Consider the following 16,119-nt stretch of genomic DNA (forward strand, 5'->3'; position numbering starts at 1 on the left):
CAATAGTGGATGCGCAAACTTGGAAAACTCTACAACAAGTGCTTCAGGATACAGATCACGGGTACAGAAAGCATCTCTTTCTCCATATATGGCGACAGGCCCCTCACGACTGATTTATGGACATTACCGAGGCTTCCAAATATGAACACAAGTAGCTTACATTTGTAGCCAAGCTGTATAATAGCATCCTTAAATAAGACCAAAATCAGTCACTTCTCTACTGTCCTCATCAACAACAACAATATCTGGTCACACACACACACGCACACACACGCACACGCACACACACACACACACACACACACACACACACACACACACACACACACACACACACACACACACACACACACACATCGGTGTCTCATCCGTAGACCGTAGGCCTACCGTAGAGCAGCTACTCAGGCTGGGAGTGGCACTCCCAGGTGGAGGTTTCTGTGGCACGGTGAACGTGCTGCAGCCCATGTCCCCTGCAGGTGCTGCAGCCACGGACTTGTGGCTCTCACTGGCCCAGGCCGGTGGCCCCAGAGGAGGCATGGGGGAGACCTGCATGGTGAAGGCTGCAGGCGGATGCCGGGTCTCCTCAAACGGAGAGTCACCTGCGGGAAGGAGGAAGTCACAGTCAAACAACAAAGGGATTATGGGATGCCTTTAAATTATTTGAGTTCATTTATAGGCCTGATGTGATGAAATAAATAAAAAAGTTCGCTCTGAAAGAATATATATTCAAAGATTTGTTGCCGCATTTGAACGATTTTTCAAAAAATAGTAGACCTACAAGCTCGTAGGTGGCGCGCTATGAGCTTGTAGATCTGCTATTTTCCAATAGCTAAAGTATAACATAATGCTTGAAAACACCAAAAGGGGTTCCCGCCTAGAATGGGTTAGGCCTGACATAGAAATAAAAAAAACGTTCGCTCTGAAAGAATATATATATTCAAAGATTTCTGCCGCATTTTAACTATTTTTCAAAAGTAGCAGACCGGGCTCGGCAAGGCTAATCTGATAATCTGATGCATTGGATGAACCACGAGTCCGAAAGATAAACGTCTTTCCCCCTCATAGCACAAGACTGGCAAGACTAATCGGAATAATTGAATTTAAAAAAATAAAAAAAAGCGTCCGTCAAACCGAAGTCGAGGGAGATGATGGTGTCTCCAGCCGTCGGGGCCAGGTGGGTGAGGTCCTCCGGCTCCTCTTTGAGTTTGGTGAAGAGCTCGTCGTCACGCGGCTCTGCGGCCTGCACGTCCACGGGCTCCGTGCTGAAGAAGCTGGGCATGACGTGGCAGGGCTTGAACAAGGACTCTGTCTGCTCCATGGAGAGAACCGTTGACTTCTCCTCAATGTCACTATGGGGGCCGCAGAGGGAGTGAGAAGCAATGAGGTCGTTAGACAGAAAAATAACTGTTTGAATCCCAAGTAGATTAGCCTTTTATGTAGACATGATTGATTGATTGATTGATTGATTGAAAATCAAGTCAATAATACAATAACTGTTACTGTGGACGACACCATGATTAGTTATTTTTCTGCCAGCTACTGTACGTGTATATTCGTATATTTGTAGACTTTAGGTACATGGGTATCTTGGTGGTGTAGCTAATCTTGTAGACTCTTAGTTTTATTGTACAGATATTCTACTGTTAGTCGGATGTTAGGTCCTTAACCCATTCAGGCCTGACGTCGAAATAAAAAAATAAAAATCTAAATCATGACAATTTTCAAAAATAGCAGACCTACAAGTTCATAGCGCGGCACGCTATGAGCAGTATGAAGCTACATGTGACACCAAAAGAGTAGCATAAGTTGCTATGCTACTACTGCCACCAAGCAGTAGACAATGGGGAAAGCTCATCACCACTCTGACGTCATCATAGCATTGAAAGATGGCCGTTCTTATATCCCGAGGGGCATGACATTCGACCTTTAAGGATAACGTAATGCTTAAAACACCAAAAGGGGTTCCCGCCCAAAACTATGCATTTGATGTATGTGTTGTTCATGCTTACTGTCTCTGGATTAAGAGTGTAAAATTGTAAGTACTTTTTTTTCTAATTTTTCAAAACTATTTTAGAATTAAACTAGATAAAGTGCCCCTTCGGGCACAGGTCTCCACCAGGCCAGCTCAGGATGTGGCCTCCTGGTGGCGCTATAATAGGCCAATGTGAAAAGGGTGCCATTTGTTCCTACACCATTGATGGCAATTGGATGATTTAAGGCATTTTGTACCAAAAATGTGTTTTGCAAGAATCCACCTGTTGGTGGCGCTATAACAGGCCAATGTGAAAAGGGTTGGATATATTCCTCAGCCTAGTAGGACAGTCTGTGAAAGATTTCACGTAAATTGCACGCTGCGTTCATGATTTGAGGCTTTTTGTTCTGCAAACTGTCCTGCAAACTTCGGAAGCCAATGTTAGCCAATTAGGATGGAATATGAAATATCGGACAGATCCATCTTGAACACATGATTATAGAGATAGTGTGTAACGATGTGCGGGATTTTTGGATTTTTGGACATCTGGAGGAGTAATATCAAAAGATGTGTTTTTCAAAAGTCGGCCTCCTGGTGGCGCTATAACAGGCCGTTCTGGAAATTTTGGGGCTGAGGTTCATCGTTGGCATCCAGGGAGTGTGTGTGCGAAATTTGGCATCGACCGGGTTAACGGTGCCGGAGATTAGCTGTTCACAGACAGATGGACGGACACACGGACGGACGGACGGACGGACGGACGGATGTGCAAAACATACTCTCTCCCCATGCCTTCGGCCTGGTGGAGACAATTAACAATGTTTGCATCAGACATGAGCTCTGCAGTGATATAGTATGGCTATCGCCATAATGTCACAGTTCCTGATAAAGGAACCCTGTTTGGTTCAGTATAATAGAACCACGCTTTTAGTTTTCCCTGTGCCATTTCTTACCTGAGAACATAGTTGATGCACACGATGCACTGTGGCTGAGAGTTGCGGGTGTTGTAAATGACGGTTCCCTGGGTCTCAACCCAAACGTAGCCTCCGTTCTTAGCCAGCATACGATACTGACCACTCACCGACTGGCCCTTGGTGCATACTGCAGAGGAGACAGGCACTTTAAAATACGCCATAATAATGCATTTTTAAAATGCATTTTAAAATGCATTTTAAATTACATTTTAAAAACACTTTAAAATACACCATAATAATGCATTTTTAAAATGCATTTTGAAATGCATTTTAAATTACATTTAAAAAACACTTTAAAATACACCATAATAATGCATTTTTGAAATAAATACATGACAGCAGGAACAGGTGCATTCTGGTTCGTTTTGAGATATGTAGATGTTTTGACTGCAGGTTTGTTCATCAGAAAAGCTGCTCTTTTCCCTCGAGCTCTGTAACAGACCGAACTCCAGGTGATTCACTTCTTTTGATTCGCCCTTTTTCATTGTTCATAAGGGCGTGCTTTCAAAAAGAAGATAGAAAGAAAATAGTGAACTTGCGTGCAGGGTAACATAACTGGGACGTCAGAGTATCCTGACCTCGAAACTTTAAAAAAATATTCTAACTCCTCCAGTTTTCTGAAATAAATATTTTCACGATTTTTCAAAAATAGCAGACCTATACAAGCTCGTAGCGCGCCCTATAATAGCCGTTCTACGAGCTCACAACACATTGTGGCTCCAAGACCTCTGCTATTTTCAGTGCGCACATCAAACTGTTAACTGTACACCCTGCTATAGTTTTGTGTCAGTACTGTTTGCAGTTCTCTTAAAACACTGGTTATCTTGCAACACTCTTAAACAATGACAATGTCGAATGCATCTCATACAGTAGGCCTTTGTTTTTTTTACTTGAATGAAAATAAATCTCAACTTGCAAAACCCCTACTTAAATAAAACAGGAATGCTTGCGAGATCTTTGAACCTACAATAACTGCAGATTGATTTGATTTGAGAAAAAAAAGAGGTTCTGGCTGTAACCTAAAGTCCAGTATGGCGTGGGAATGAATCAAGACAAAGAGGTCACAGGCTCTACGGAACGCCAGTGTGTGTGCACCGTGCGTGCACCGTGCGTGTGCGTACAGCACGCATGGAGGAAGTATAAGCAGCACAGGGTGATTGCATGTACAATATTAGTCCCGTTGGAGCTAGCTGTATGCCTGTGTGTGTGTGTGCGAGCGTGCGTGCGTGCGTGTGAGCAAGTATTTGGTAGGACATATGGAGGGAAAGAGAGCCTGTTAATTGAGCAGACATACTGTAGTTGAAGTCATGTATTTTTAAGGATTACAGAAACAGTAACACACAAAATTGCACTTTGCCTGTAAGACTATATAGTGTTAAGCCGTATTAATTCTTCGCACGCACGCAGACACACACACACACACACACACACACACACACACACACACACACACACACACACACACACACACACACACACACACACACACACACACACACACACACACACACACACACACACACACACACACACACACACACACACACACACACACACACACACACACATTCAATACACTGATTATTGTCAACTTATTTTTTTCAATATTTGGTTTGAAGACTTAGATCACATCACCTCCTTTCCTGTCCTGTTTCACCGCTTTCACAAAGACCTAATGATATAGAGCTGTCACTGAAGACACAAACCATGACACTTCAGAGCACTACACGCACGCACGCACGCACACACTCATGCCAGATGTGTAAGTCTTATCAGGCTAACACTGGCCATGCTTAATAGAATGAAATGCATCTCAAAAAGCATGTGCTGTTACAGTATACTCACATGCACACAGGCAAACCTGAAGTACACATACATAAAACATATGGCTGCCATTGTTACAGGCTTAATGCATTTAATCACATTGATCTCCAGTGTTCCTATTCTGCGCATTAGTCCGAAAGATGTAAAGTTGTGCGTGTGTGTGTGTGTGTGTGTGTGTGTGTGTGTGTGTGTGTGTGTGTGTGTGTGCGTGCATGCGTGCGTGCGTGTGCGTGGGCGTGTGTGTGTGTGTATACTCACGGTTCTGGTGAGTCTTGATGACAGTGTCTGAGTCCAGGGCATGGTAGAAATCGTAGATGGAGCGACCAAGTAGGTCCTCTGGATTATAGCCCATCAACTCTGTCACCCTGCAACACGCACGCACGCACGCACACACACACACACACACACACACACACACACACACACACACACACACACACACACACACACACACACACACACACACACACACACACACACACACACACACAAAAAGTGATTTCCCATCGATTAACAATTGACTAAACATTTTCCAGCTGCTCCTTACACCCAACTATACATGTTGGTGTTATAGAGCGTCGCAGTCCCTCCCCCTTTCAGAACAACGAACGGCCCAGGAAATGAAAACGCAATGCATTTCCCCATAGGCAGTTCTTATTTAATTTATTTAAAGACCTTTTAAGCGTCGTACGAAGCCAACTCTTGTCGTGACAAATCATGACAACACACAGAATGTTTCGTGCCAAACAAAGAATTATAAAGTAGAAAAAAACGGCAGGTTACACTTTTTTTGTTGTTTTTCTTCTTTGTAATTATTTGTTTGGTCCAAAATATTGTGTGTGTTGGCATGATTTGTCACGACAAGAGTTGGCTTCGTACGACGCTTAAAAGGTCTTTAAATGAATTAAATAAGAACTGCCTATGGGGGAATGCATTGCGTTTTCATTTCCTGGGCCGTTCGTTGTTCTGAAAGGGGGAGGGACTGTGACGCTCTATAGTGGAAAGGCTATATGCGTTCAGTTCACCAACATCAGTAACATTCATCCCGATAATAGTGGTTATTAGATTGTGAGCGAAGGTGAGTGTGGTGGCGCTCTAGAGGAATCAGTCTGGTTCATTATCTGGGCCGGAAGGTGCACAGCAATATCCACAGGAATCCAGCCAGCCGTTTTTGAGGTATGTTGTTATAGGGACTAAAGTGGCATGATAATGGCTGGCTGGACAGATAAACTGATCAACATTGCCATCCTTATAGAGCCTTGCCACTAGCACAGCAAAATAATATATATATATATATATCACACACACACACACACACACACACACACACACACACACACACACACACACACACACACACACACACACACACACACACACACACACACACACACACACACACACACACACACGCTCATTATCATCAGTTCTACATGGATTCCTGGAGCTTTTAGACTTCAAAGGGCTTCATGTGCGATTTGTAAATCAGAAACAGCGATAGATAGTTCATACTCCCTCTCATCCCTCATTCCCTCAATCTGCTTCAAGAACAAGATAATCTCCTTCCGTGGCTCTTGTCAAAAGTTCAAGTGCGTGCGTGCGTGCGTGCGTGCATGCGTGCGTGCGTGTGAAAAATGAAAGATATTCATGGAAATGAAATGAACGGGATGAAAAATAAAAGGTCTCACATAAAGTACCTGGAATTATTTTGACGCGGGACATTACAGACATTGATGGTCCCTGACAGCCATGATGTGCCTCAGTAATAAGTGCTGCCTACTGCAATAATCTCTTCATTCAACTATTCTAATTTATCTGCAACGTTTTCAATAACTCAGTCCCAAGCAGTCCACATGAGTTACATTACAGATTACAGTTTTAAGCGGGTCTTAAGGAATGGGTGTTAGACACGGTTATGAAATTAACATTCCTAGGTGAGGGCTGTAAATGGTCATGAGTTTTCGGTGCCTTCATATTCCAGGAACAGTAGAATAAATGACAATGTAGGCATTTCTTATCCAAAATGGCTCACACTGCAGTGCGAGGTCTGAGTTAGTGATGAAGACCATGGAACTTGTTTTGGATGTTGGGAACATACAACTATACATACTACTTTTTACTACCAGGACTTATCAGAGGAAATGATGTAAAAAAAAATAGTTATTATTATTTATTTTTTGCAAATTTTATGCACATTTATAATAATTATTAAAATAATAATAATAGATTAATAATTTACATTTGGGGGATATCTTTCACAATAATGAATAAAACATGTTCTAGACATTCTAATCTTCAAAAGAACATATATTAGTTATTTTACTTACTTTTATCAGGGTTATAGGTCATAGGTTAATTGTTTTTTTTAATTCTTGCCAATGAGCATTTTCCCCAAGGGAACATGTACTGCATAAGCAGCTTGATATTGTTATGCGTCCGTCCGTCCGTCCGTCCGTCCGCCATCGCATTTTAGTGCTACTCTGTGTGTGTGTGTGTGTGTGTGCATGTGCGTGTGCGTGTGCGTGTGCGCGCGCGCGCGCGCGCGTGTGTGTGTGTGTGTGTGCGTGCGTGCGTGCGTGCGTGCGTGCGTGCGTGCGTGCGTGCGTGCGTGCGTGCGTGCGTGCGTGCGTGCGTGCGTGCGTGCGTGCGTGCGTGCGTGCGTGCGTGTATGCGGAAGCATACTCTCTTGGCCTGGTCAGAAAATGACCGGGGCCAATCAGTGACCTCGTTCCAACTGCTGTGCCGTACAACAGTGAAAAGAAGCCTCTGATTGGTCCATGTGTATATGGTGACATAACATACTGCACTGTACTGTACATATGCTGCGGTACTTTCAAAACAACAATGGCTGCCCTTGACAAAACACGTTTAAAAGTTTCCTCAGAAACGATGAAAACTGCTTTAAGGTGCAGTTATTAGTAGATACAGACTTCAACATTATGTCGCTCACGAAAGAAAGTAGAAACTAAACAGACCTTGTTGGGGTTTTTTAGCGCGGGTATATCTTTCAAGCACGAGGAGCAGACTAGCGCACTGTGATTGGCTACAGATGAGTCCGTCTGTCAAGACAACTATGCTTTCCAAGCTGCCTATAATGGGCCGAAGTCCAAACTGATACCACGGGAGGAGGCGTGAGTGAATCCACGTTCAGTCTGGCCATGAAGCCAGGCTAGAGGTTGCACGCCTCGCGCGAGAGAAGCTTATTTAAGCATTAACATGTCATCTCCATGCTCATTGGCTTCTCCTGCCAAAACTAAACTGATTCACTCAGCAGGAAGTGTGTCTTGACGTGTGTGAATGCGTGGGGCATGTTTTGCTTGGGTTGGGTTATTTTCTCAGACTGTGTCAAAATGCAGCGGTTTGTGTGTGTTTCTGTGCATGTGTGCATTGCATAGGTGTCGAAGTTGATGTTAGTTCATAATGAATCCTATAGCAGCTACATAGCAGCCTACAATAAGAGACAATGACATTAAATGGTATGTTTTCACCTCGATGAATAACATTTGGATTCCATGGAGGTATATTGCGATTGGCTCGTTGCGTCGTTGCGTGCTCTCCGCTCTCACTGAACTGACAGCATGCAGCGGCTCCAACTCCTATATTATTGCCAATAATAATCTGATCCCAGGTCAGTCTATAATCATCCGGAGATAATAGAAAAGGGAAACCAGTATATGTGATTATGGTGAAACACGGATCTGGACCCTACATGTGCGGCCCTGCCGGGGCATTTTCTGAATCAGGGGACCCACAAAGAGCTATAGTGTGTGTGTGTGTGTGTGTGTGTGTGTGTGTGTGTGTGTGTGTGTGTGTGTGTGTGTGTGTGTGTGTGAGCGTGCGTGCGTGCGTGTGTGTTTTAGGGCTGACCTCGATTAGTCGAATAGTCGACTAATCAATCGGAACGGGTCTCAGTCGACTGACCACCTCTTAGTCGATGTTCATCAAATCTTTTTTTTTTTTTTTTTTTTTTGCGCCAAAAGATTGTATATAAAAATACAATATTTACAAAAATATACAAAAATATTGTATTATTCCACTAGGTCTGTGGGGGACATAAACACATTTGAACATTCTGACTGTTCAAATCTCCAATGTGCATGTGGAGTGTGTCTGCCTGTGTGGCAATGTGCCACTGCCTGTGACTTGAATCGCACAGTGCGCTGGCCTGATAGACTCCAGAATCTCAATCTCACCTGCTGTGCTCAATCTGGCTAATGACAAGCCTCTCAGTTGTTAAAAAAAAAGATTTGAACAGTCAGAATGTTCAAATGTGTTTATGTCCCCCACAGACCTAGTGGAATAATACAATATTTTTGTATATTTTTGTAAATATTGTATTTTTATATAAAAGAAATTGGGGCAAAAAAATTATAATAATATTTTTTATTTTTTTGCTCAGTCGACTATTAGTCGACTAACAGCAAATGTATTCATCTATCAGTCGACTATACAAATCCTTAGTCGGGGACAGCCCTAGTGTGTTTACCTACCTTTCGTCACAGTAAGTGAACTTCATGTCCATGCTGTGACGGCTGAGGAATGTCTTGCTGTCCAGCGGTGTGTCGATGTTGGACGGATGTGGGATGGGTTCACACAGCAGGACAGCACAGATGAGCGGAGGCTCCTTGAAGACGCAGTGCACGCGAGGGGGGCAGCCGCTGTACATCTTGAGGTGGCCTGTGCAGTGCAGCCCCTGCGGGGGAGGGGAGGGGAGGGGAGGATAATTAACCCGTTCTGACCTGAGATCAGATTCTAAAAATGTCTTCTACATCCTGACAGTTTTCATTCTGACCTGAGATCAGATTATCTAAAAATGTCTTCTACATCCCGACAGTTTTCTGAAAAAGCCATGTTTCCATGTCAGTCGTTCTTCGATTTTTCAAAAATAGCAGACCTACAAACTCGTAGCGCGCCACTCGGTGACGCGCTATGAGCTTGTAGATCTGCTATTTTTCAATAGCTAAAGCATAACATAATGCTAACACCAAAATGGGTTCCGTGGCCCAAAATGGGATAAGCGCAGTGCAGATAATCACGTATAGACGCATTCCAAGAAATTACACCATGCAACAGAGCCCATACAAGGGAAATGACGTTGAAATCAGATGAAAGAGTCATCCGTCTTGCCTTTTCGTTGCTTTAAAAATCCAGAGCTCTTTAAAATGAACGCCAAGATAACAGCCCCCTTAAAGGAGTACTTGACCCAAAATCAATTATACCCACCCCATGAAGCCTTGGATTTATCCGATGAACCGATAGGATGGACCGATAGTCAGTATAGGAGACTGCAAATAAGTAACGTTTTGAGTGAATTACTCCTTTAATTGTTACGTTGAAGTTTAATATCGTGGATTCCGTGGTAGCATCATGGTTAACCATGTATGTACATCCCTATAGTCTACCCGGCTTCACCTAAGCCAGGGGTCGGCAACCCAAGATGTTGAATGAGCCATTTTCGACCAAAAAAATTAATTCAAAATCTATCTGGAGCCGCAACATTTTTTTAGCCATAAAATGCTTATATAATGAAGACAAAAGGGCTGCAAGTGGATATTAGCCTATCTATCAAAATAAAAAGTGCGCTATGGTTTAACTTTCATTACGGGCCCGTTCGGAAATAGCGCACTGAGCGCACTGTGCAATGCAAACTAATATAGGCGAGTGCGCTCCCGGTGCGCATTTCCGAACGCAGTCAACGCACCCTCCATTATTATGCCATGTTTTTTGCATTGTGTTCTTACCCGTTTAATGTGATTTCTGTGTGTGGACATCGCTGGAGAGCTTCTCAACACTGGGCACGTAAAATGTCACTTTAATCTTCACACACAACTGCGCAGGCTCTCATCGGTGAGGCGTGTGCGGTATTTGGATTTAATGTAGTTCATGTTTGAGAATATCTGCTCACAACGTTACTCCACAAATACTCCAAATGCGAGTTTCTTCATGTTCACATAATTGTCTGGAAGAGCATTCCATGTTTTCCACACAAGTGTGTCGTGTTTTGGGAGGTTTACAATATCGGTATTTGCCTGTATACTTAATCTGCAGTGACAAACTATCAAACAATAAAAAAGTAACGTTGAAAGACATTTCCAGGGAAAGCATGCTAAGTTTGCATGAATGAGAGAAAGAGGGCTGTTGCAGTCACAGAACTGCTGAAGAAAGCAGAAGGGAGCAAAGTCAGCAAACTATAACTTTTAAGAAGTGGATCGCAATCATCGCAGCTTTAAACTCCACCACTGCTGGCTGCTGCTATAGTTTCGTTGCAACACGGGAGATAATACAACGTCTATATGACTCCTTCATATACTGTAGTCACCGTCTGTGAACGGCTTGCCACGTTTTATTTATTGTTTGATAAGTTTGTCACTGCAGATTTAGCCATGGTGCGTCATGGCAACTGCAGCCTGTTTTATGCAATCGCTACATTTACATTGTAAACGTGTACATAAACATTCAGATTCCAAATATAAAGTACTCGCCACGTGTGCCACTGGTGTTAGAATGTTGCTGGTAGGCCTACAGCGATTAGCATTTCTGCATCCCGCGTTGTTTAATAAAAAGCATTTTTATCCGAGCTGTTATTTTGCCATTGGCTTTCAACTACGCGCCCCCAACCGGTGTGCAACTGTGGATTTCCCAACCCCGTTTGAGACAAGTAGCCGGGGCGCTCGGATAAAAATGCTTTTTATTAAACAACGCGGGATGCAGCAATGCTAATCACTGTACCAGCAAATTTCTAACCCCCGTGGCACATGTGGCGAGGACCTTATATTTGAAATCGGAATGTTTATATACACGTTTGGACTGCGATTGCGTAAAACAGGCTGCTGTTGCGTCATGGGATACTGCAGATTAAGCATACAGGCAATCCATCTTCTGCATTGGCTGTGAAGGCATAAGCGTCTGTCCACGAATTGTTAAATCCTCTGTTTTCGTCGGCTATCTTTCTTTTTCTCCCTGTAGATGTAGAAGCCATAGCGTAGCAGGCAGTGCAGGCACCAGCCTCACACACCCACCGGTTTGTTTATAATAGTGTCAGGCGCGCAGCATGCGAGTGTGTCGCATGCTATGACGCGAATTTTAGTTGACATTATTGAAACTTAATATTTATTCTACACATTTTTACAAAATTGGGAAACTTAAGAATGTTTCTGTCACGTTTTGCCTCCTACAGAAACCATAAATGAAAAATAAAAATGTGAAAAAATAAACATTTATACATTTTCATCGATTTTTTTGTAATGCTACAGAGAGCCACCAGGGGAGTGCTCAAGAGCCGCATGCGGCTCTAGAGCCGCCGGTTGCCGACCCCTGACCTAAGCCTTTCATCCAATCAGGATAGAGAGCCAAAAACGAAACCTAAGGTTTTTTGACCCCCAGGGGTTAACTGGGGACAGGGAGGAACTCCTTATATGGCCAGCACACTCTATAGTAGAGAGGATTATCACAACAAAACAAAGAAATAAGTGATATTTGAATTAAGTGAAATCACTGAATATACCTTTAAAGTGGTGTTCACAGCAGGGTGTTTCAATGGTAAGAAACAATGGCCCGTGTAAATGTAATAATAATAATAATAAATAAATAATAATAATGCCGTAATCATAAAAAGGGACCCTGTACCTTCCAATTAGCTGACTTGAGGTTGACGGTGCGCCCTCTGTTGGTCACGGTGCATTTCATCCTCATAAAGAAGTCTCGCTCAGTGCACAACTCTTTGGCTTTCTTGCCAAAGCCACTGCCTGGAAGATACATAACATAACATAGCATAACATAACATAACATAACATAACATAACATAACATAACATAACATAACATAACATAACATAACATAACATAACATAACAACATAACATAACATAACATAACATAACATAACATAACATAACATAACATAACATAACATAACATAACATAACATAACATAACATAACATAACATAACAACATAACCACATGGAAGAATGGAAAACATGGTTCATCTCTGAAATATAAACAATATGTCATTAATATTATTCATATTCATAAGATGTAAAAATAAAAATAAAACATTGGTATTAAATCTTTGGTAAAAGAGGTACATTTTGTCGGAATTTATGAAACTTAAATCTCGATGAACTTCATTTGAAGCAAGTTTAAACGACTCTAAATCTAATATGCGTCCATTTGCCATACTGGGAACACTGGTTATATATGGTCACAGTTTAGTTAGGGGCCCAAAATAGGGCCCATACTGTATACACGCACGCACGCACGCACACACGCACGCACGCACGCACGCACGCACACCACTCCACTCCACTAGAGGTCAGGAACTGAACTCTGACCTTGTGATGTAACAACTTGGCTAGCATTCTGTTCTGTTCTGTGTGTGTGTGTGTGTGTGTGTGTGTGTGTGACTCATGCCAAGGGGAGCTGGGGCGGGTGGGGGTGGCGCCAGGGTAATACCCACCAAGGTTATTATACTAACGAAAAAACGAAAACTAGAATTAAAAAAACATTTTAGTTAACTGAAACTAAACTGAAACTAAAATAAATTAAAAAACGATAACTAAACTAAAACTGTATTGTGTGTTCACAAAACTAACTAAAACGAACTGAAATGATAGACAAAATGGCATTCGTTATCGTTTTTTTAACAATATTTATATGCCTTACGGACATTTAGAATATAAACCTTTTAAATTAATTCGGTACTTTTCCTTATTTCCCGAGCCGTTTTTACGGCACTTTTCAGCACCGTAAGGCAGCAAAAACTAAAACTAAACTAAAACTAAACTAAAACTAAGCATTTTCACAAAATAAAAACTAAACTAAAACTAGCAAACCCGCTCTAAAAACTAACTAAAACTAACTGAATTCGAAAAAAATATGTCAAAACTAACTAAAACTAAACTATAATGAAAAAACCAAAACTATTATAACCTTGATACCCACATATCAAAACACAAACACACGCACGCACGCATGCACACACCCACGGCCCAGGCATGTTGCATGTGCATGTGCATGTGCACACGCACGCACATGCACAATGTCGGGAAGTGGTTTGTGAAGTATGTCTGCATGTGTGTTGCAGAAAACGACTGAGAGAGAAACAGACAGAGAGGAAGTGTGTGTGTCAGAGGGTCTTTGCAAAGGAACGCTATTACTATCCATCATTAATACACACATTTCACTGAACACATTACAGTGCATCCCTGTTTAGCATTCTTCATGTATGACTATCATCTATCATCTATGAATATACAGTGTACACTGAAGTGAGAATCAAATTACTATTAGGTTTCATGGTGTCTTAGTTTATGTGTGTGTGTGTGTGTGTGTGTGTGTGTGTGTGTGTGTGTGTGTGTGTGTGTGTGTCTGCACTGTGGCATGCCATGCTCCCTATCTGAGAGAGATAATGCCCTCCCCTCTCTTGTTCTCTTTCTCACTCTCTCTCTCTCTCTCTTTCTTCTCCACGTCTCAAAGCCCTTATCAGCGACCGTCCTGTTGTCCATGCACACGTACACCAGCCATGCTTTTCTATCTAGCTAGAGATGTTCTGTTGTCTCTATGGACTTTGCCTCTTCTGTGCTTGTGTCAACAGTGGAAAATGCAATCATAAAGGAATCCCCCCCCCCCCCCAGAATGTTTTTTAGTTTTGTTGTTTTTGAGGTGCGCTAGGCTTATTCTTGGCTATTCTTGGCTTCCGCAAACATTAAATTCACATTGACTATGAATGGAGAATTTGATGTCTGCATGAGCAAATAGGCATAGTGTCTATTTCACATCATGATGACGTACGATGATAAGAGCGCCCCTCACTTCACGCGGGTGTTGTGTTTTTTTGTGGAGTGGAATGTTTGTTTTTGAACGATTCATATGGCTGAGGGACTGTCCGGTTTACTACCGGCGTGCCACCAATAATGAGGTGAAGGTCTTACCCATTGTCTTCATTGTGAGGTTGTCTCTGATCTCTTCATGGTCACATGGGTGGGTGAAGTCAAATATACTGTGACCCGTCAACTCCACCTGAAGATGAGAAACAATTTATATATATATATATATATATATATATATATATCTCCAGCAGGAGATTGCTTATAGCTATTTTGAATATTAAAAGGGCTGGCATTATAAGCTGAGGCGTCTGCCAAACACTCCCTTTTGGTCAAAAAAGAAAACCCTGAATACATTGTATAAGGTGTGTGTATTTTAAATGACCAATAAACTTGAACTTACCTGTGTGAGCCCCATGAACTTGCTGATGTTTTCAGACAGGAAGATCATGTCACCGTCCGAGGTTACCACAGTGACAAATCCCTCCAGAGACTTGAGGTACAGGCTGTCCATTTCTCTGTCTGCGTCACACGCACTGCTGATGCAGCCTACACACACACACACACACACACACACACACACACACACACACACACACACACACACACACACACACACACACACACACACACACACACACACACACACACACACACACACACATACACACACACATACACACACACACACGGTATTCAACATACATGAAGCTAGCAGAACTGTACACTGAATCATTAATGGGTAACTGTAAGCTTAAAGGAGGGTTTTTCAACCAAGTTTCATGTTTTAGGTTGTTATTATAGAGAAAGTAAAAGGTGAGTGTTAAAAAAAATTCATTTGCTGCTTTCTTTCGTTTGAGCTATTTTAGCTATTTTTGACAGGGGGCAAAGTGCCAAACTATGTCTTTTTTTTTACAACATTTTATGCCGATGTCTTTATTATTATTTACTATAGTCCTACTAGACCCCAGGAAATTACATCTGACCACAATAGTCCGTTTGTCTGAACGAACAACTGACTACTACTGTATATAGGGCCTGCCATACTGTGTTAAGGCCTATTCATAGTCTGGGTTTTCGGTGGTGTGGTGACCACCGCTCCGGTGGTGAGGTGACCACCGCTCCGGTGGTGTGGTGACCACCGGAGCGTTGAGCGGTGGTGAGTAAAAACAGAGAGAAGGGCTGGAGCGGTGGCGGTGGTTTGCTCTTCACCGCGGCTCGTGACGTCATGTTGTAGTTCGGTGGTCACCTCACCACCGAAAATCCAGACGAGCCTTTAGGCTCAATAATGTCAGTGTGTCGCCTCCCCCTTCACATTCAATAAATCCCGTGATCCTTTGTAATTGATGTAATTTCCTGGGGTCTAGTAGGATTATAGTAAATAATAATGAAAAAATAAATCGGCATAAAATTGTGTAAAAAAAGATATTATATATGTTAGTTGAGATATTTAGCCACTTGTTCAAATGCCCCCACCCCCCTGTCAAAACATTCTGTAGCTAAAATCGCTAAAACGAAAGAAAGCAG

The 16,119-nt window shown here is 42.4% G+C and overlaps 1 protein-coding gene across 1 annotated transcript in view; it reads right to left on the reverse strand.

The window, feature by feature from the left end:
- epas1b (endothelial PAS domain protein 1b) overlaps positions 1–16,119 on the reverse strand; it is a 72,164-nt gene that overhangs the window by 4,033 nt on the left and 52,012 nt on the right. Inside the window, exons 3-10 of the mRNA XM_083775466.1 lie at positions 14,996–15,141; positions 14,698–14,785; positions 12,394–12,512; positions 9,258–9,460; positions 5,026–5,132; positions 2,923–3,070; positions 1,132–1,349; positions 388–599 (exon numbers count right to left, since the gene is read on the reverse strand). Coding sequence (XP_083631592.1) covers positions 388–599; positions 1,132–1,349; positions 2,923–3,070; positions 5,026–5,132; positions 9,258–9,460; positions 12,394–12,512; positions 14,698–14,785; positions 14,996–15,141 — 1,241 coding nt within the window. The remainder of the gene's footprint in view (positions 1–387; positions 600–1,131; positions 1,350–2,922; positions 3,071–5,025; positions 5,133–9,257; positions 9,461–12,393; positions 12,513–14,697; positions 14,786–14,995; positions 15,142–16,119) is intronic.

The sequence above is a fragment of the Protomyctophum parallelum genome (genome assembly GCF_964188405.1).
Source record: "Protomyctophum parallelum genome assembly, chromosome: 10".
NCBI classification, from domain to species: Eukaryota; Metazoa; Chordata; class Actinopteri; order Myctophiformes; family Myctophidae; genus Protomyctophum; species Protomyctophum parallelum.